We start from the raw sequence: 23860 nt of genomic DNA, 5'->3' as shown, positions 1-23860 counted from the left end.
CCGTGCTTGCTGGTCTTAAAACTTGTTCATTATAATATTTAAAAGCTAGAAGAAATTTCATGCAGATTTCATGTAAAAAACGTTACAACATACGTATTAATAAGAGAACTGTGACAGTTTGAAGATTTTGACCAAAAACAATTTTTTGAGTGCAGCGAATGAACGATACAACCAATAATTAACTTAACCACATTGATTTGTTGGTATTGTAATTACGCACAACTTTGTCTATTTGATCTTTGCTGTATCTCTTATCGTTTCCAAGATCCCTCTAGTGTGCTTAAAAATTGGAACACACTGTATATAGAAATGAAGCTTCATACCAACTTTCAAATCTATAGGTCAATTCGTTTTCAAGATATCGTACGGACAGACAGACAGAAATTACATTTTTCTAGCCCCTTGAGTGATAGGCTTTGCTAACGCTCAGCCAATAAGATTGTATTTTATATTATCTATTCATTAAACTTATAACTATTCTTTCTTCATTCTTTATGCATTAGTTCGAGTTTTAATGGGAGTGCCCCGATAGTATTTTTTTATCATTACTAAACAAAAAATATATATGTAAAAAAACAGTATTTTTACCTTCACACTGTTCCAGGAAAGAAATGCACTCTTGAAAAAATGTATCTCTAGCAGTTATCATGTGTTTTGACAGGTTTTCTATCAATGACAGCATGCATCGTTTGGCATAAAACCTGAAACAGATGTACAAAATATTTTAATTTGGCAAAATGTATTTGTATGGATTTTCTCTAAATTCTATACAAATATGCTACACAATTAGTCTTAGCATATCCAAATCCAAGCATGAATCCAGTATAGATCATTATTCACAAAATATATATATGAATCATTTCTCCTACTTGTAGAATCCATGCTGGGTACAGCAAAACCGATATGTCACTTAAGTGTGGGCATCCCAATGGGTGTTCAGGGATTGCACATCACTAACTTCAAATGTCAAAATAACGGGACAAAACAAGTCGGTCAATAAATCTAATTTACTGAGGATGACTGTTGGAATGGGTGGACCTCTTCCATAATGTTAAAGGTTTTTAAAGCCAAGATATGAAGGAGCATTATCTCCCTTGGCTACTTTGACTGGAGGAAGCTGGAGCAGAACTAGTCTCCCATTCTTCCAAGGTGATATGACTGAGACAGTGCCCGTTATGTCGACAGGAATGGGGCACACCCCAACCTTACCCATCCTAGTATCCTGTCACTCTTGAAGCAGCACAAAGGTTCTTTTAGGACTAAGTGCAATTAGGGGTTTCCTCATCTTGTCCTGTGAATAATAATAAAAAATCTTTATTGTGTTCACAATTTAAGAAAAATTGTATACAATCGTCAATATAGTACATGTATTAAAATATAATTGAATTGTAGAAATCAATTTAAACACACGTCATTTCACTTATTAAACAGTTTTCAGCTATGCTGATTACAATTTAGAACAGAACTAAAGGATTTAACCAACAAATTTTAATTCATTTCAAATTTTATCCCATCTTAAACTCTTCAACAGAGTAGATCATCAGACAGTAATAGATTTCTCAATCGTGCTTTGAATTTTTTTGGAACATTTCAATTTTTTATCTCATCAGGGAGCTTATTTATCAACTTAACGCCCACCTCTGATGGTAAACATTCAAACGTGACAGTTCTGTGCTGTTTGAATACGGAAGTTGTCCCAGGCCCTAGTCCCATACTGGTGAACGTCCCTGCCTTGGACCAACATACACTTGAATCGGCAGTACAGAGTAACCTCATGGATATAGAGACAGGGCGGGCAAAGTCAACAATTCAAGCTCCCTGAAGGAATTTTTACATAAATCTCTGAATTTCAATTTTGAAAAAACCTACCTCAGATGGATTGCAGATATAGCCCGTGTTTGAGAAAAGAGTTCTAGGATTAGGTGGAATCTGGAATGCACCAACAATCAAAAGTGGCTTTTTAAAATCGCAGATGTTCCACTAATTTTATTTCGTTCTCTCTAACCACCAGCTAGTCAAATAATAACCTCCGTAACAGTTAACAGCAAACTTCTCTTTGATAATGTCCAAACACTTTTTCAATGTATTTATCCACAAAAATAAGATCACCTATAAATCTCACAACTGGCAAATTCTATAAGAAGAAAGAGATAGAAACAAGAATGAGAATGGATTTTGTTAACTGTAAATAATTAATCTGTCAGTATTTTTGAAAAATGTTCCTTTCAAAATTAATTCTTCAAAAACAGTTTCCCAGCTTAAAATTTCTGTTGTTGTCTGAGTTAAATGACTAAACATACACAGTACCTAATTTCTTGGGCTATGTCAGTTACCAAATTTAAAACTGGATCTATGCAGTAAGGCGCATAAGGACATTGATGTGGCAATGTTCTCATAGAGGCACAAAGTGAGGCAAGATCAGCTGAGAGCATGGTCAAGCCTATCATGCAATTCTGACATAGATTATAATTTAAGATATTTGCACTATATATGAAATGAAATATGCCTTTATTTAAGAGGCGGAGTTAGGGCTATTTAGCCCTCTCTACCACTCAACCTCACATAATATACAGATATATGTACAGTGAATGATCTTAACTAATAACAAATTTTAAATTAAAATAAATGCTTAAAAATTAACCAAAATATATACATACTATTTAATAATTATAAATAAAATTTATCAGCTTAATATGTAGAAAAATTCAAACAAAGTTAAATTAAAACTTAAATTAACAGATTACTTTTTAAAGAATTTCTCGTTATTACTACATTCATTCTCTCAAACACACAGCCCGACCACAAGCACGCCACGAGCACCGCCACCCGTCACCCCCACAGACCGGCCAGCAACAAGTCCTTGACCTTTGCCCCAAAACGAGCTCGGCCCTCTATAATACGTATATCATCAGGAAGAGAGTTCCAGAGGCGACATGCCTGAACAGTGAACGACTTACTGAAGAAGTTCGATCGATGAACAGGAATTGACAGTAAGGTGGATCCCCTTCTCGTAGGTCGCTCACTTATATCGGAAATAAATTTGAAATGTTCGGACAGGTAAACAGGTGACTTGTTTTTGATAACTGAATGTAGAGTTGAAAGAATGTGAAGTTGGCGAAGTTGTTGAAGTTTCAGAAGCGATAGCTGTTCGAAAAATGGAGTCACATGCTCATAACGTCTGAGATTGAAAATAAATCTGATACAATAGTTTTGAGCACGTTGAAGCCTGTCCGAAAGCTCAACAGTCATGTCACTGACCTGATTTATTGATATATAAATAGGTCCAATAAATATAGTGAATTACAAAAAATAACAGGACTAGAAGCTGTTGGAAGTTATTATAATAATTTCAGTTTTCAAAGGAAAAAGCAGAAATAAGATGCTTAACATTAATGTGTTTTTTTTTTTTTACTTACCACGTATCTATGCCCAGCTTCTTGTTGTAAGGTTCTAGACTTTTGATCAGTCGAGAGATACCAAATTCATAGTTTCCCTTCGCACAATATAATGTTCTGTAAAAAAATTTAATAAATTCAATTAACTAATTGTAAGTTATAACTTGTACTGTATGGCTTTAGATCTTTTCAAAATCCATTCTACATTACTAATCCGCACCAAAATAATCTGTTTCTCGGAGATTGGTTCAAAAATTGTTCCTAGACAACTATCTCTAAACTCTCTAAAAATGGTTCCAGTAGATAATAACTAAAAATATAGGAAAATGTTATTGACATGATCATTGACTTTATTCCCACAAAAAAAAAAAAAAAACATTTAAATTCACAAATGGCATATCTAAATGAAATTCCTCTCTAAAAAAGATTTTAATCATTATTTTGAAGACTGAAATTGCACTCTAGACTACTACACTTTTTGAGAGTTTGTAGTAGATTATTTTTACTCCGTGTTAGTCAGTTACTTAATTAGAACTTAATTACTTTTCCTGGATATCACAGTAATGTATGTTCCTCCAATCACACATTAAATGTTCATTATTAATACATTGAAAGATATTGTACTCTTTTGTGCTACAAAAAAATAATATAATGTACATAATCCTGTTTTATACTTAACCCTTTTTGGCACCAATGTCCGTAGGTACAGACGTTGATGAAAACAATATTCTACCATGAAAATTGTTGACATATTATACCATAATTTGTTGGCATATAAATAATGAAACTGAACCAAATTGCAAGTAAAAAGGAGATACAGCAATATTGGAAGATTAGTCAGTTGTTTGTTTTAAATTTGGTGCAAAACAACACAACAAAGTGAAAATGTTACTTTCTAAAACTCGAACATTACTTTTACAGTTTTAAAAATATTAATTAAAACTTTTTATGTTTATGTTCACTTTAATTTTCCATTTCAAGTGATATGTTTTATAGCAAAATTTTTTTAAAGTCCTATTTCTCATGAAAAACAGGAAAATAATACTACGAGTATAAGTAATTAATACTATACGTAAATATTCTTTTTTAAACTTTAATAAGTACATTGCATTTAAGAATAAGATTTGTTTTATAGTGCGTAAGAATGAAATTTATTGTTCTGCTAACAGGTAAAAAAATTAAGAAAATATCTGTACTTTTAACAAATATTTTAGTAAAACAGTGCAAAACGGCTAAAATAGGCCTGCCATTAGTACTAGATGGAAATTCCCCGGCATTCTTGAAATGACTTTTAATTTTTGGACCTGGCACTAAAAGGGTTAAACTTTAATTTGTATGAATTATAAACGTTAACACATTTGTTTACTGACCCAATGACAAGATTGACGATACACAGATGGAACACTTTCTTATCAGGATCACCGTACGCAAGCCTTTCCTCCTCCTTCTCTATCTTACGCATCAAGTCTTCAGCTTCGTCATTCTGGGCCGTCATGATATACGAGACACACAGGTTTGCCAACACGATGGCACTGGCACCCAGAATCTAAAAGGTAGTGGCAACCATAAATAATTAGTAAAAGATGGATTAAAGCTCTATTCGGTTAGTGTATGTATACGTGTACACGTTTAGAAGGAGACAGAATTAGATACTTTTATTCATTTGAACTTCTATTATAATAATTCTAATATTTAGGAATTAAAAACCATTTAGTAAACATTTTTAATAATTTTTGTTTCAACCTCATTATTGTAATGAATGATCTGAAAGGATAACATAATTTTGGACATTCGCCATCGTTAATCGTAAAACGCATCTTAACACAGCTAACTTGTAGAGTTATTAGTTTACAGAGCATATCTGTTATAGTGAACTAATTGGAATGTTAAGTTGAGTATGGTTAAATCTATAAAAAGGTTGCGGTTACATATTGCTTTATAAAAGCCAGCAGTCTTCCTTAGGTTTATATTTCTTTTTTTAATTAAAACAGCAAATTCTAATGTTTCATTATCAAGTTAGTCTAATAATGTGTACATTTTTGACAATTTTTTGTATACTAAGTTTATGAACTAATTAGTGCTTAAAGTATAATTTTATAGGAATTTCTATTTGTAACTAACTAGGAAAAATTTCTGGTTAGTCTAAAATATAAATAATGGAATTGTGTAGCAGACTTTTCTTGCAAGCTCTGTGCCGGGTAAACCAAAGGTCCTACATCAAATCCAACGGCAGAATGGAAACACAAAATTAGATTTTGACAAAAAAGGTCCAGTCATTTTTTGTCGTAACTCCTACGGTTAAGCCACAAAACGCCTTCAAACTCAAAACTCTGGTTAAAATTAAACACTCAACTTACCACTTTCTGGCGAACCTAATCTCGGACTTTAGTTATCTCCCCAATTCTCTTGTCTCCTAAATTTGCTAACACGTCACTTAATTTTTCGCCAAAATCCATTGTTTATTTTTATATACCACACGCAATTTAGCTGAGCGTTAGCGAAGCATTATGACCCGTACGATTCTCGGGATCGGATGCAGCAGGGAACATGCAACCTCATGTCCAAATTTAACCAATCACCAAATCCATCTAATCCCCGAATTTTTAAGCACTCACTTTGGGGGCCTGGGGGCGTAGCGAGCCGAAGGCAAGTCAGTCGATATACGAGTAGATCAGCTAAGTAATTAGTTGTGAACTCACTTCAAATACAACAGTCATGCGGAAAGTAAGGTATGATTTCTTATAAAAATAAACAAGAACAAATTTCTTTAAATCTGTTTTTATTTTATTCCTGACATTTTGATTTACTTTTAAACATAGTTTTCAATTTTGTTTAAACATTTGTCATAACGTTGTACAAGCTTTTGAATGCCGATGTTATAGAAGTCACCGGCATAACTTATCGTATTTCTCAGTCAGCGGGTTGATCAATTGTTTTGAACATCTTAATTCACACAGTAAACAGCACTCTACAACGATTTAACTGCAAATTATGTCATTTTAAATGAAAGGCATGTGCATTGTGCATTGCCCTGTTCGCTGTACTGCGAAATAGACCTTAATTCAGGATGACCCTCGTACCTGTTGCTGAGTTTAGTCATAAAATTGAATTTTTATTTAGGAAGAGCTAAATGGTAAGAAATTAAAATTCACATGACAATATAAATCAAACGTATTTTAATGTAACAATATAGTTTTTACTTACATTAAAACTAAAAGTATACCTATATAGTGAGTCAACTTTGTATCGTATTACATCTAAATATAAATTAATTGAATTATCGTAAGGTTTTTGGTGACAAGAGATCTTTGATAATCGCACAGCTTGTTTCACCACAGAGCTGCCTCTACCCATTTCTAATCTATTGCTTTGATGAAACGAGAGCTTTACATGACTTGAAAACTAAAATTTACATGGTAGTGCAATCAGCTAGACTTGAAACCATGGTCAACTCTTGGTGTTAACTGGCAACATTTTTTTTTACCTGAGGGAAAGAGACAATTGTCCCCGCACTTAGTCCTAAAAGAACCTTTGTGCCTCCCTTGCTTATATTTGTGTCCTCAGAATCTGAGACTTTTACAGAAGCCGATCAGATTTGAGGGCTCCTGTTCTCTGATGTCCTTGGGGCTGAGGAGATGTGCCCCTAGGAATCTTTTTAGAATTTGTAAACTGGCTACATTAGAATGGCAGACAAATTCATTACCTTAGAATTGCTAAATTTCTAAAATTCACACTATCAATCTTGCAAGACTACTTAACAATTATTTTTGGAGAGTACAAATATATGTACAGAAAGTTGGAGCATTTGCGGCCAATTTGAAACGTTTCTAAGAAAGGTGTATACAGTATAACTCACTTACATTATTGTAATGCTTCTTGACGATCGGCTCATAGAAGCCAGCCGCCTCCTTGAACTTGTTGTCCTGCATGAAGAGGACGTGAGCAACATGCAATCTCCAAGTCTCGTTCTCGTTACAAAACTCCACCGACTTGTGGAAGATGTTCTCCACCTGCCAGTACTGTTCCAGGTCCCAATAGATCTTGGCCTGAGACATCAGCACCGGGATGTACCTTCGGACACGAGACACTTGTGTGAGCAACATGCAACCTCCAGGTCTCGTTCTCGTTACAAAACTCCACCGACTTGTGGAAGATGTTCTCCACCTGCCAGTACTGTTCCAGGCCCCAATAGATCTTGGCCTGAGACATCAGCACCGGGATATACCTTCGGACACGAGACACTTGTGTGAGCAACATGCAACCTCCAGGTCTCGTTCTCGTTACAAAACTCCACCGACTTGTGGAAGATGTTCTCCACCTGCCAGTACTGTTCCAGGTCCCAGTAGATCTTGGCCTGAGACATCAGCACCGGGATGTACCTTCGGACACCAGACAACTGTGTGATATCCTAAATCCATGGTAGAGAAACTTCACATGTAGCTATGGTGGGAAGGATTGATTCAATGTGAATGCCGAGTTTAGCTCCAGTTCACCTTTGTCTTAGTGCAGCATCTGGAATTTGATTCTGCCACAGACTTGACTCCTGGAATCTGAAGTCATGAAGAGATCCGAAAAAGTCGTTGACAAAGAAGTTCAGAATGAACTCTTTACATTGTTTCGACATCAGACACCTAGACTACAAAATATAGTGTAATCTAGGTGAAGAGGTATTCTCATTGTCTCAGGTGCACAATTGAGAGCAACTCAATTAAGAGTATTGCACACAATTTATAAGTATTGATTGTGTATTCACACTTCAATACTCAAAGAGCAATGAAAACTGGATTCACAACATGATTCTTCCATTCTTTTAAAATACTTAATGTTATTGTGTTTTTAAAAGTATGAAAATAAAATTTTTGTGTACAAAAGCTACAGTATTTCCAGCTAATTATTATTATTACCAATCAAACAATGTAAGTTAACAAAAAAAAGCAGTACGTTATATCTCTAGTATTGGTTATAAATATCCATGTAAACAAAAATTTCATGAACTTCATTTTGGCTACGTCAAACAATTTAACATATCAAAACATCCACCAATATAACACAAGGAGCGCAAACAATATTGCAAGCAAAAAATTACTTCCAAACAATATTCATTAGCAACTTTATCTATTGGACCAAAATTATGGAATGCACTGCCAAACAGATTAAGTTCACTACCATTTTTGGTATATTCAAAAAACAAATTGGCATTTCCTCTTGGAACACACATTTTATGAAGTGGATGAATTTTTTGGGATTATTGATGAATTAATAATATATATCAACTATATATGGACCCAGACATAGTGGCCGAGGTGAGAAGTAGGAGAATGAGATGGGCTGGCCATTTACTAAGGAAGGAGGACAACTCCTTAGTCAAGAACGTCCTTGTAAACAATCCGGAGGGCAGAAGACCACCAGGAAGGCCCAAGTTGAGATGGCGAGACCAGATCAGAAGAGACATAAGAAAACTGGGAAGAAGGGAAGAAGAGGCAATGGATAGAGAGATCTGGAGGCAGTGTGTTGGCGAGGCAAAGTACCACCTTGGGTACCAAGAGCCACGGCAGTAAGTATTGATGACTTAAACAATTATTTTCGATGTTAGGAAAGTATTATCTGTGTTGTAAAGGGGGTTTTAATTAATTAGTTTTAGTTGATTTTTTATTCATTTAATGTATTGATTGCTTTTCTTTAAAGGTTTGGACAAACTGGAGGATTGCATTGCTCATTGGATTGTACCAATAATGTGTTTCAATGTGACAATGTATGACGAATTGCCATGTAATCTTTACCAGTAATAAATGATTATCATTGAGTATCAAATTCATTTCCTACTACTGGAAAGTCATTAACATAAATAAATTTCAAATTTACCTTGGGCCAAATTCCTTATTTTAGTGATGTTATTCTGTGTTTGACATCATCAAGTATTCATGGCACAAGCAAGATTCATATGATTGCGTTATTTAATATCTTTGTAAATGTTTAAAATATTTTTGTGTAACTATATTGTATACTAAGTATTTTCATTTTATCGTATAAAAAACACAGGAAATACTGCACATGCCATCATAAAAATAAGTAACTGACAGAAGGTAAGTTTACAATTTATTAAGAATAATTAACACAATAAATGTATACAACATATCTATTCTGAAGATTCTTGAAAAATCAAGTTAATATGTTTTATATGAATAAATCTTATAGTTAAATTTTCTATATGGTCTTTTCCTACTTTCAATGCGGAAATATTGTTGCATAAAAATGTTTCTAAATGATTCTAATTTAACAAAGACTAAGTAGTGTGTAAAGGATTTTAAAAAGAGGTTGCAGAAAAAAAAGCAATGATAATTTCTCTAAAAACCCTATTTACAGTGCAATCTGACTGCCAGATTGATGGAACCAAGTACAGTAATAGAAAACTTAGTTAACTGTTAGTTTTTTTATTGCTCTATTGTTTGAATTATCTTTGGGAGAAGCTGTTCTCATTGGCTATTATCTACCATTTTACATAAATTAAACTAAAATAAAGTTAAAGAAAGTTTTATTTTATCAGACTATATGCTAGTACCAGCTAGTACCAAGAAGCTCTATTTAACGATTAATATGGAAGCTAATGGCTTAAAGGTGACTAAACCACCACCCATGGTGGGGCAGGAGTACTGCTTACAATGATTTGATCACTTATCAATGACCACCCAGTCACATGATTTGGTTACCTTGTGGTAATCACTGATAATCGCTAGATAATGCCATTGATAGGATTGGTGTATGCTTGGGCAGGATCTCAATCAGTTCTGTCAATACTAAATTACATGCTTGTTCATCAGTCATGCCACGTTCTGTTGCTGGAAATCACTTAGCAGTATAATTATGTAATTTATGTAAAACATTTTAAAATAAAATTATTTATTTATTTAAAAAATCAATTGTATGAAATTACATTCTGTAAATACAGATTAACTCAAGGAATTAAATTTTTCATATAAATTATTCAAGTTGAATTACACATAAGTTATTAACTAGTACCAATGAAAATGGGTTAGTAACAATTCCTTTTCAATAATAGAGTGCACGTCATTACTAGGACTAAAAAGGGGGTTTTTGTGGGATGAAATTATGTTTGATGGACAAATTGACCTGAAGTTTTATTTATTTTAAAGGAAAGGCCAATCTTTTAAACCTTATTCTGCCCGTCCTCATGGGCCACTGGCCTGTGCCAGGATCTTATCAAACAGATTAAGGAGGAGTTGATACAGTACAAGGTCAATGGTACTGATAAAAAGTGCTATGGTTACAGATAGGGTTTTTGAACCTGAAATATCTCTAGTTGAGATTTAAAGTCTGACATCTAAAACCACTCGGCCATCAGCGCTCCCTGAAGTTTAAATTTGGCCAAGTACCAGAAGGAAATTTTTAATTCAAGTTTATTACTACACTGCAAAATACAAAGCACATTTTTGTAAGAAAAATATCTTTATGTAACTCACAAGATGTTCTTCATTTATAGAACTAACTACATTACTTTAAACTACACTTACCTTAAAGAGTTTGTAATATTAAGTCAATTCAATTACTTTTTATTTGCAGTATAAAGTTTTACTGTTTCTGTTCAGAGCAATAAAATATACTTTACAATTTTATTTTTTTTTTATTATAATGATGTACCTGTCAAGGGTATCCTCATATTCTGTAACAGCTTTCTTAACAGCAGCGTCGTTGTGGGACTCTCTTGCCTCCTGTACTCGGCGTGTTGCTTTGCGCAACACATCTGTGTGACGTGAAGCCAGTTCGTCAAACTTGCGATACGCTTCCTCGGGAGACGATTGTTGTGTTATTAGAGCATCGAGAAAGTCATAGAGATACTGCAACATTGAACAGGAAAAAGTTTAATAGAGAAAGGTTCGTTTGCCCACTGCAACCAATTCTGGTTCTTTTAAATTATGGGGATTGTTGTGAATGAAAATCATTTGTAAGAAGGTTATAACTTTGTTCCAGTCACTTAAAATATTGTATATTGATATTAAAATTTGTTGTTGGTTGTTGTTTCAAAGTTACCATCTCACCTAAGTTGTGTTTAAGAAGAAATGAAGAGAATCTCTGAGAAGAATCTGAAGAGAAGACTCATGGACTGGCTGCTGGAACGAACAATATACACAGTCCAGGAGTTTTTTTGGATTGGAGAACTCAGCAATGAAGATGAATAATGACAAATTCTGTAACTCTTACTGTACATACTTTTTACCTAATTCGAACTTAACAATTGTAATTCAAATGACACAATCGCTGTACTCAATGTATATGTGAATAAAGATTTGATTTGATTTTTGATTTTTTTCAAAGTTACCATCTCACCTAAGTTGTGATAGACATATAACAGCATATATCATGAGACCATGATATTGGAAAATGGTAGAGACCATAAAACTCTACGTGACTCCAGATTTCAATTAACTGGAATATGAAGGTATACATCAAAGTTATGATTTTAAGTGTCATTATATTTGGGGAGAAGAAATTTCAATGCGTTTGATAAAATTTAAATCCAAACCATTTCATTTTTATTACTGACATTTACTCCATATTTTACAACAAATTACTTGTGTTTTCATGTGCTAGTGTATTCTTATTAGTGCTTGCTATTTAATGGGCACTTATTTTAGGTTGTAGCTTTGTATTTTAAATAACAATATCTATATATCCATACAATATAGAAAACTGTACTATTTTGAATCCAACCTCATTACAAAATTATATATGGCTCTATTTATATTGTTTCTCAAGGTAAAATAGCAAACTCCAATTTAGCGTTGAAAATATAATTAATTTTAACTAGTAGTGCAAAACCTGAAATAATTATTACTCACAATTTAGCTTAACTTCTGGTCCTCTTAATCATTTAGATTACAAAATATAATATAATCTATGTGAAGAGGTATGCTCATTGTGTCATCAGGTGCGCAACTGAGTGCACTAAGATATTTTAGACACGATCCCTAAGCACGGTGGAGCAACTGAGTTTTCTACACATAACGTAACAATGGTGGGAACATAACCCCAGGAGGGTTGGTTAACTTCTGGCGCATTTATACTTTCCAGTCAAACATACACTGGGTACAACAAAAACCAATTTGTCACTTACATCTGGGCATCGTAATGGATGTCCAGGAACAGCACATCATTAACCACAAAAGTCAAGATTCTCTTGGGGTGCAAGGCTCCCTGAGTGTTAAGGGCTGTTGGTAGCCTAAACACGAGGGTACAAGGGCGTGCTGCCCCCTGCCTGCTTTGACTGGACGGGCTGGTTCTAAGCTGGCTTCCCTTTCATTGAAGGAGACATGATTGAAATTAATGCCCTACATCCTTCCTCATGGGTCATGACAGGAGGCGGCCCGTACCCCCAACCTTACCCATCCAGAGTATCCTGTCACTCCAGAGGCAGCCCAAAAGGTCCTTTTAGAATTAAGTGCAGTTTCTAAGCTTCTTGTCCCTAGAGAACAATGGTGGAGACATGTTCTGTTAACGTACCGGAGAGAGATACTTGTGGGTGAGATGAGTGTTGTCAGCCAACACATCTGCTGCCAGGTCGAAACATTGGTATCGGCAGTACAGCAGCAGCAAGTTGCCCAAGGTCTCTGGAGGAAATGGATTCTGTTGTAGCAGAAACTGCAGCTTCTCAAATCTGCAAAACAATCATTATTATCTAAAGCTACAGTCATCATCCAAAGTCAAATTACCTGTCCTACATTGAGAGGTTGGATGATAAACACATAATTAGGAAGCAATGCCACAGGTCAATGAAAGACTCTAGTCAGCATTAGAAAGTATTTAGTAACATATACAGAGTGAGTTTTATGTCCTGGCACACCTGGAAATATTTAAAGCCGTTCTGGGACCACATAAAATACGCTTTGGATGTTTTTGAACTGAAAATAAAATTAAAATTATTTACAAGATGAAATTATAAGCTGCAGCAACAAAATGGCAACTTTAAAACAGCCAATACCATCATTTGGATCATAAACCAATTGATCCATAATTTGGATCATTTGGATATCTCTTTGAGATATGTAAATTCAACCAGGAAATCATGACAAAATTTTGTACTAATGGGGGGGGGGGGGGGCAACTAAACATTTTCAAATACAAACCCCTATCATTTTTTTCCCTTTAAAATGAAAAAAAAAAAATTTTTTCTTTGTTTGAAATGTTAAAGGAGTAATATTTTTTCAGCTAAGCAGGATTATAATCAATAACAATATTTTTTAGCTTAACATTCATTATTTGACCGTTCATTTGATATGATCAGTTTGCTGTTGATATTATGTAATAAGGCATTCGACAGGATCTGGTCTTTGATTTGTGTAAATGTAATAGAAGACTCCCGTGTCAACAGTATACAAAATCAAAATCTAATATTTGTTCCATCATTATCCATAGCTCCATGAAAACTCTACAAGATCACCAATTCACATATAATAATAGATAAAAAATACAAACCCCTCATGTGGCTTAGACTCCATGTTCATGAGAGCCTGGTTGTGGAGGGTGACTGCATCAAGCTCCTCCTCCGATCTAGGTGGCATGTCCGTCAATGCTTCCCTGGCTGTCTCCACTGCAATATCAGTGTTAATTAATCAGGTTAACTCAGTCATATTATGAAAATGCCACAAAAAACACTGCACTATTATCAGTCCAAAGCCACGAAAAAAGTGACCTTATTTTTATAGTATAAAATTTCTAAAAAAAAAACTTTTAAGGTCGTTGACTAATAAAATATTTGAATTGTGCCTATGCAGTTTGGTGAAACTGAAGCTGCTGAATGATCACATCATAAGTTTTGATTGAATTCGAAAGAGAACACTTCCTTCACGTTACTCACAATTGTTCAGCTGGTATTCTATGGCTGCCTTGAGGTTGAAAGCCTCGATGAGAGCTGTCTCATGCAGAGTCAACGTGTTTCCCACACTGCGCACCTCGATGCCTTCCGTTGCCATGCCAACACTCAACTCTGGATGTTCCCGTATTCCTCGCTCAATGATGTCCGCTGGAAGTATCAAGAAAAGTGGCAAATATTATCACACTAAATACTAGAAATCCATTTCCTTCAATCCATTATCATTACAAATCAGAACTGAGAACTGACAGTTTTAAGTCATAATGTTGCCATCAAAAACTCTGCGGCACAGCTCATAATGAAATTTTTTTTCTGCATTGCGGCAAAGAACAGGGGCAAAAGCCTGTAACAAAAATTGATCAATGACTCTTTGGGCAAGTAGTAATGAACTTGACAGCTACACTATTGATGAGACAATGAGAACTCCTCTTCATCTAGATTACACTGAATGGCTGATGAGTAAATTTGACAGAGCTCTTTGTAGTCTATGTGTCTCTGATGTTGAAACGATGCAAAATTTATCATTTTGCAGTCTCAAATGTAACGGATTGAGAATTAGTAAATATTTAAATCACATTTAAATAAACAAAATGTTTCAAAAAAAGCAAAAGTATTAAAAAATAAAATAAGCTGCGTAGCTAGACAGGTGAGTCATATATCCCGAGTCGAGCAGACGTACTTCGATTTAAGATAATCTCACATCTGATTGGTTCACGGAGTCATGAGAAGGTGGGGGAGTAGAATTACATCTCGGGAAAAAACAGTCAATTCTTTCCAAGCCTTGTAGCTACCCAGCTTGATTTATACCATTGTGTTAAGTGCGTCTGTGTGAAGGTACCATCAGGACATTTTTAAGATTGTGAGTTATATATTTTATAACATTATTCAACAAGATCTCAATATATTTTACAATCAGGACATTTTTTATATTTCTTAAACACTTGAATTTATATAAAGCTAATTTAAAATAAATATTGTACATGAAAAATACTGTAGTTAAATTTATTTCTCATTAGTAATAGAACGCAAGTGACCAAATTATTTACTTAAACTTACTTTAAAATTATATCCTTTCAATCAAATTTCATACTGCATTTATAAAACAGACTTATTCCATCTAATTAATAAACTTAATGAAGATTAATCTCCAATAACAAAATCTTTTGATCTGGGATTAATTCTGAAGTGTAGAGAGTGGCTGAGTTTGAACAAAACTTTTTTAATAGCCAGACCATGTCACACAGATCATATTGAATTATATGGTTAACCAACATTGGCTAGTTTAGAATTTAAGTACGTTAATGTACACAAAACACTACCTATGTGTTTGAGAGCTGGAGCATACTCCTTCAGCCTATAGTAGCATAAGGCGACGTTGTAGGAGAGATGAGGGTTGTACCCCAATACCACTAAGGCTGTTGTAAATTTCTGTAGAGCCTCTTCGTAACGCATTTCCTGCAAATAAATTCATGACGTTATACTATTTTGCAAAAACAATATTGAATGGACAACCATTTGTGTTTATTTAGTGTTATACATTTAACTTGCCAAACATTTTCAAACTTAATCTTTTGATGCAAATGATGAGTTTAGCTCCAGTTCACCTTCCACTTCATTCAGCGTCTGAAATCTGACGTTATCACAGACTTGACAACTTCTTCGACACAGACTTTTTTGGATCTCTTTAGACATGCATAGCTCCAGATTCCAGGAGCCAAATCCTGTGACAACATATATTTCACCTGCTGCATTAAGTGGAATGTGAACTGGAGCTACACTCATCATTCTCATTGAATCAACCCTTCCTAACGATAGCTACGTTAATCTTTTGTCCAAAACAGTTTTCTCTTCAATTCTACCACCTTTGTCCTCATCCAAATTCCTCCTAACAAATTCTTTATTACCAGAACATCTTTACAATGTATAGCAGTCTCAGAAACAAATTCAGCATGAACTATCATCAATGATAGTGTCTAGCATAATAATCACTGATGTCATATGGGCAAACAAATAGCTTTTTGTAGAGAGTATAATGCCTTTCAGCAAAACAATCATTGAGATATTCTATTTGAGTTTCTAGTCATATGGTTATGTACAGATCTATTTGTAGGTATGGCATGTAAATTTCTTTTTATATACAACTAGCGTCGGCCCCGGCGCGCTTTGCTGCGCATTTCAATAATTTTTTGCAAGTACGCAATTTCCCGTTGAAAACAGTACACTAGTGCTGAGATAATCTAACTCTTGGGCGTATTATGAAGGTATTACCAGATCTAGCATCTAATATATATACTTAGTAATTTTTTTTTTTTACTATAATAAAATTAGATTAAATTAGTATATCTCCGAACGATTGAGCTTTGCTTTGGTTGTCTCGATCGAGAGAATATGTTACACGGAGTTTGAGAACCATACTTCAAAAAAAAACTAAGGTTGATTTTATAACATTCTTTTATATTTGTAGCCATTAGTAATTATGATATCTGCATTACTTCTGATCAAGCATGAGCATGGTTTATATTAAATAAATATTGCAGTTAAAGGTGAATATTTTTACGAAATTTAATTGATTGGATAGGAAGAGTTTAAACAGTGATTGTAGAGTTTAATGCCCGTTACTCTATGCTTTAAAACAATTAATAAACAAAGAACAGCTGGTTAAAAATTTGAAACGTTAACTATGTTTGCTGCAATGATATTATTTCTAAGAGAATTGAATCGGGAAAGGGATGGGCATAGCTTTTAGTCTCCGTGGAAAAAATACATATACGTACAAATTTTCATCATGATAGATAGTTCACGATATGGACAAACATACAAACATTCATTTTTATATATACAGATAAGCAATCTAAAATATAAAGTGCAGGTACTGTAAGAATACCATACGTTTTTAAATTAAGGTTTACAGTGAGTCCTTATATTTACATTATCTATAATCTTAATAGCACGTTTTTTGTAAAATTAATAATTTTTTTGTGTTACAATCATTGCCCCATACAATAATTCCATAAGACAAGAAACTATGAAGGTAGGCGCATAGTAGACAGTAATGAGGATGTTTGTAGTTACAATATATCTTAGCCTAATTAATATAAAAATAACCCTTAGACACTTTATTGCATAACATTTCAACTGTGCCTATCCCATTTGATGTTAACTTTGAAGAATAACTCCTAAGAAATTTAACATAGTCAATTTTCTGTTGTCTAGACGGTTTTAAACAAAATTCTAGAGTCTGGGTTTTATCTGTATTAAGACAGAGTGAATTGGCAGCTGACCAGTCCTCGATAGTGTCACTAATATTAGAAAGAACATCTTTAGCAAATAAAATATTATTACATTTAACTTGTACAGCCAGGTCATCAGCAAACATATTAGAGCTTGGATGGTTAGTATTAATACAACCAGGTAAATCATTTTATGTAAGTAATAAAAAAATACTGGGCCCAGGATTGAGCCCTGTGGGACGCCAGTTTCTTATATTTATAGTAGTTCTTACATTTATAACACTGATCTGTATCATGTTGTCTCTGTTTTCTTATATACCATGATTCGTAACTTTCTAAATACAAAATCATTAAAAAATTCCTATTAAACTATTGCTGTATAGAAATACACAACTGCCCAATAATTTTCAATTTAACGTAAGAGGTCTTTCAACATCAAATATGCCATCGTCAGGTAAGAATTTGAAATAATAGTTACTGAATTTTTAATCAACGTATCTTTATAAATTTTTGAAACATTTTGTTTCTTTTGCATTTCTTAAAAATAACTAATGTTATCGGAAATTAACATTATTTTTGTTTTTAATTGCTGAAGTCTTTTGAGCTCAGTACACATGATAGTTGACATTTCATTGAAGGAGGAGCTCTTCTTATTGGAAAAAACTTTCCACGCCATGATTAACAGATTATTTACAAAACCTTTGAAACACATTGAGTACCGTACTCAAAAGAATTAAATAATGTAACAAATAGAGCGTTATGCAATGGATACTATTAATTGAAAATTTAAAAAAAATTCAAAAAAAGAAGCCTTTATTCAAAAAAATTAAGAACCACTTTTAAAAAGTGACAAAGAAGGCTTTGTAAAAAGGCTTTGCCATAACTTATTTGGCAATCCATAAGTTATGGTCCATTTTATAAAGAAATAAAAAATATATTTCAAAAAATGTTAAGATGAACATATACGTTAACCTTTATCACAACGAATAAGAGAAATAATTTGCTTAGAAATAAAAAAAATTTGAAATGAAAATAAGAAAACACTTTTCCTTTAAACACTAAAACTAGATTCTTTTTGACCCAAAATAATACATATGTATATTTATTATAGCTTTATTGATACAAATATTTTAGTATGTTTTATTCAGCTTATAATATTTTTAAATTAAAGAATATTTTTACTGTTTCAAATTGTTTAAATTCACAACTGAGACAATGGCATCTTTGATATTGAAAGGCCTTGTGAATTAAATTTAAAATTATTGGACGATTACTTATTTCTTTTATTGAAAGGCCTAGTGAATTAAATTTAAAATTATTGGACGATTACTTATTTCTTTTAATGCAATAGTTTTTATCCTAATAAGAAGAGCTCCTCTTAAAAAAAAAAAAAAAAACTATTAAACTGTTTGCTAAATAAATTTTAAACTATTGTAAAGATATAAAACTGGATCTTCTAATTGATTTTTGAATCATCATCGATGGCCAAATGCAATGCTATTTGGAAGAAGAGGATCACCACCATCCCCCAAAGATTAGTGTTTTGGTACTTAGTATCATATTTACAAACACAACCATTGTGGCCTCCTCGGAGAGGTTACCTTGTACAGTAGGCACCCATGGTTGATCTCAGTGTCTGGATCATCTTCTGGACTGCTCTCCATCAGCACCTTGGCACTCACAAGATCCTCCTCCCCATACTTGATAGCTGCCTTTAGTTTCCGCACCTGCACCAACACTTGTTGGTAACCATACAAAATTATAATTGGTCAAAAAAGTAGAGCACATTAACAAAAATGTAATGTAAGTGATAACTGCTTGTTTTTTTTTCTGAATGGTAAGAAGATGGAAACCTCTGTGAAATTCCTGAAAGATCTGTGAAATTAAAAGGATATTAAAGACGGATAGGTGGAGATCGGGAACTCCTATACATGATCCAAGGAAAAACACAATGGTGGAGGGATAATATGGGGTACTCCACTATCTGGAACATGCAAACTCGAAAGAAGTGAAGACGAGTACTGTTCCACCCTTAACTAGTCGAATGAGACAAGAAGGAAACACTTCCCTCTGATCAAGGACAATTAATACCTCCTTTCTAACTTAGAAAGGTCATCCCATTCTAACCACAAGCCTCTGCAAATAATTAGATCTGTTGACCAAGCTATCTTCTTTTTCAGTATCTTAACATTTGCGGATAGTGACATACCAATACTAGATACCCTCTGAGTGACAACACCAGTTTTTAGAACTTACTGGACAGTTACAGACCCGTCTGTAACCATAACTTATGTTTATAAAACTACAAAAAAAAAACATACAAAAATTTAATGTGAATTTCTAATTATTAGCTTAAAGTGCTACAACACTGAATTTTATACTTTTAGTAAACAAACCAAAATTTTTTAGAAATATTGAATACATTATCGTTCCAAGTTAGATTAAAGCGAACTCTTATCGTAAGAATTTAACATTTATCACTTTGTACAATTTAATTGCTATCAATTTTAGATCCAATCTTACAATTATTTGCGGTAGAGTATGATAAGTGGACCCGGTTTTTTATATTGAAATTATTAAACAATATTTAATTACTATACCTATCGATATAATCAACCAATGGTAATTAATTGGATTATACTAACAATAACTAATGCTTATCATTAATCAACTAATTAATCATCTATACAAACTATACACACATTTTCAAATTCTAAAACACTTTGTTTTGAACATAACTTCTTTTTAATAAAATAAGATAGTTAAATTTATAAAACTACTCAAAATAACACTAAAAGATGATTTACTGTGTTTTTTTGGTGTCAAGATGTTTGTTTTGTTGTTACGTTATCTTTATTTAAATGATATTTTCCCAATCATTTGTCTTAATTTTTCGTTTGATTAATCGTATGGGTTTTTTTAATTATTTATGACATTGCATATTGTTTAAACTATTTCTATTAATTTGAAACATGTGATTTTAATTTAGTATTTTATATACTTTGTTATCGGTTGATAGTTCTGTTATTCGATATATAAAGTATCGATGATTGTAATAAGCGATATAAAAACCGGATATGCTTGTTGTACACTGCCCATCATTTGTATAGTGTAAAATAAAACAAAATTTGTTTTGGATATGTCTAGTACGCGATTAACTGATAGTTTGCATTTATTATAGAAATACACCAACACCCACCTTAGGCTGTACGGAAGGGTCCTCGATCTGGCTGACAATTCGAAGAGCATCCTGATAGAGGCAAGCCTGATACAGGCACTGGGCATAATACAGTTGGTAGTCCTGCTCCTCTGGCACGAGGGCTACCAACCGCTCATAACAGTTGGCAGCACTCACAAAGTCTTGAGTGTAGAAGTAGCAATACGCTAGCAGCGACAAGCAAGCTCTGGACTGCCAACAGAAAACTCATATTAAATAACAAGTAACTAATTGAAATATGATTATATAACTATTTTAATTAATGATGGTAATATTATTCAAATTAAAACATTTTATTTGATACATATGACTCTAAAATAAGACAGGCGTACGCTACACCACAAATCACCAAACAGGCTTCGCTTCGCTTAGGTCCAATGCAAAATTCAAATCTATACCTTATTTGTCAGGTAGACAATCAAACAGCAAAGAACTTTTACATCCCTCAGCAAACAAACGAGAAATTGTGTCAGCCTACTCATTGATAGGCTCCAACGATGCTCAGCCAAATCCATGGTTGGGCATATAACATCATTCAACTCATTTTTGTCCATATAGAAATGAAGTTACATGCAAAATTTAAAGTCTAGAGATGAAATCTTTCTCGAGATATCTTGCCACTTTTGTTCAATAAATTGTGTTTCATATCATTGTTTAAACAATACAAGTCTACAACCCCAGTCACCATAAAATGATAGGTATTGGATGTGTTGGGATAATTATGCTACATGTGTTAATATTGTTTCATTTACTTTATGAATTACAATTCACACGTTACAATCTTATGAGCATGCTGAGTTTGTTGACAAATTTATTTATTCTGATATTTTCTCGTTACCATCAAAGATGCTTGTAAGACCAATGTAAAAATATTCGCTAATACTCAGCAAAACACAATTGAGTGACATGCACCACAATCAAACTCATTGTTCATCATATTAATTAAGCTTCTTTATAATTTCGAAGTCTATATGAATGTTTGTTTTCGAGATATTATGCAGACAGACAGACAGAAATGAAATTTTTCCAGCCCCACTAGTAATTGACTTCACTAATGCTCAGCCAATAAAATTTATTTAAATAAGTTGATGACCGGAGAATTAAATAGTTTGTTTTGTGTTATCATGTGATGTTTTACATACTTACATTAGGATTTGCAGTCAGTACGCCATTCAATATCTGGAGGGCTTCACTATATTGTTGGTCTTTTATCTGAAAATGTTCAAAAACTGAAAAGTTTTAAGTTTAATTACTGTAATTAATTTTACAACTTAACACAAGTTCGCTGCTCATATCTCACTGCCTCCGACCCCAAAAATGTAGTTCACCTGTTACATTTATTGAACTACAGTGTAGCGTTTTTAAAGCTACATTGATTTATTTAAAAAAAATTAAAACTTAAATTAAATTAAAATTTTGGGAACGAAATATTGGGATTTAATTTTAAATTAGATTGTGAAAAGTCAGGGTAAAAACGAACATGTAATCCTTTGGCAAGTTAGTACTGGTAGTTTTAAATTGTTAGGAAGGCAGGTTGACTGCCTTGAATTGATACTTGTCTTGTTGCGACTATTATTCTCCTTGTTTGATACAGCTGGACCAATGAGAGAACACCGCGGATGTCCTGCAAAGTTGATTGGAAAGGGAAGTATTTAAGTACCCGCTCATAATTTTCGCCCTTCTTTTGGTCATTTTAGTGAGTTAAGTTGTATTACAGTGCGCCATGTTTCTTAATTTTTTTCCGCGAGGGATTTTGAGGTAAGCACCAAATTTATTGTACGTTTTATTGAAATAGTCTTCCAGATCTGATATTAAATTAATTTTGTTGTCTTTGTTATAGGAAAAAATTAAATTCATAGAAACTACAGAGCAATCTGCATAATTAATTCTTGATGAACAATAGAGCATTATAGAATCATACAAGTTACAGTTGGTTCAATCTTGCAAGAAAGGTGAATTAAAATTGAACTTTGTTAATAACTTTAATTGAAAGTTGGAAATTTAGTAATTTATTAATATTTAACTGGAACTGTTTTATTGTGAATTATTAATTGGAAATTAATTGAACATTAATAATTGTTGGAGAGAGTTGTAATCTGAATTGCAGAGACTTGAAAGTTAAGGTTCAACTAGTGGACAGAAAAGTTTAAATTTTTATTTTTTGAATTGTGAGCATACTTAGAAGTGAAAATTTTTATTTTAGTTATTTCCAAGTGGTATTTGGTTTTTATTTTAAAACTTTATTATTTTATTTTAGAAGAGAGCTTTGATTTTTAGTTTGATATATTTGATTAATATTTTTATTTCTTACCAAAGGAACTTTTAAATTTACTAAACGGTTTGTCAATTCTTTGTGGAAAATAGAGTGATGAAAATTCTGAAACGTTGAACTTATTAATTTGCCAGTTTAAAATAAATCCATTGTTTTTATTTAGAACTGTGATTTTTATTTTAGACAAACCAGATAATATTTAATAGTTAACCAATTTAGTAATAAATTGTACTGAATATTCACTAGGAGCTTACTAATCAAAAAAATATTTTATATCGTCTTGGATGTCTCATTGATAATATAAATATTAATACTCTGGTATATTAATATCTACAATCAAAGTCATTACATACGGTTTGAACAAAATTATTTGGCAACCACTGCAAGTCTATCATATTGGCTACTGAAACAATACTGTAGCTTCTTACAGTTGAAATTGAATTAAAGCATTCATTGAAGTCTGTATAACAGTATAATTTACATGATCATATTATAATTTATTTATTTATGGTAAAGACCAATTACAAATACATAATAATGTAACAAAGTATGGACAGAAAAATATAATAATCCAAGTGACTAGATTTGGTTTCTTTAAAAAATAAATGAAAAATTATAAATATAATTATCTACTGTGGGGTATCCTTTTCAGTAACATAACTTTATATAGACAATCAGACAGATTTCAAAGCAATACTTATTAATAAATGCTTCATGATACCAGCCTCATTGTTTACACAAGAGCAAAAATATAAAAAAACTCTCAAGACATTTTGACTGTGATTTCTTTAACAAGAGGTTCTTACCAACTTGCCCAGATGTTTCTATCAAGTTTCATTGAGACCCAACCGGCAACTGGTA

The 23860-nt window shown here is 33.0% G+C and overlaps 1 protein-coding gene across 1 annotated transcript in view; it reads right to left on the bottom strand.

Annotated features, from left to right (window-relative positions):
- The window catches only part of LOC124367856 (tetratricopeptide repeat protein 30A), a 30607-nt gene that overhangs the window by 4265 nt on the left and 2482 nt on the right, over window positions 1-23860 (bottom strand). The window contains exons 2-13 of the mRNA XM_046825019.1: window positions 21874-21939; window positions 20710-20919; window positions 19112-19237; window positions 15600-15735; window positions 14266-14430; window positions 13884-13998; window positions 12912-13065; window positions 11052-11248; window positions 7256-7466; window positions 4766-4941; window positions 3417-3512; window positions 589-701 (exon numbers count right to left, since the gene is read on the bottom strand). Coding sequence (XP_046680975.1) covers window positions 589-701; window positions 3417-3512; window positions 4766-4941; window positions 7256-7466; window positions 11052-11248; window positions 12912-13065; window positions 13884-13998; window positions 14266-14430; window positions 15600-15735; window positions 19112-19237; window positions 20710-20919; window positions 21874-21939 — 1765 coding nt within the window. The remainder of the gene's footprint in view (window positions 1-588; window positions 702-3416; window positions 3513-4765; window positions 4942-7255; window positions 7467-11051; window positions 11249-12911; window positions 13066-13883; window positions 13999-14265; window positions 14431-15599; window positions 15736-19111; window positions 19238-20709; window positions 20920-21873; window positions 21940-23860) is intronic.

This window comes from Homalodisca vitripennis, chromosome 8, assembly GCF_021130785.1.
Source record: "Homalodisca vitripennis isolate AUS2020 chromosome 8, UT_GWSS_2.1, whole genome shotgun sequence".
Taxonomy (NCBI): Eukaryota; Metazoa; Arthropoda; class Insecta; order Hemiptera; family Cicadellidae; genus Homalodisca; species Homalodisca vitripennis.
Note: the sequence above shows the minus strand (reverse complement) of the source record. Positions and strands in the feature narration are given on the sequence as shown.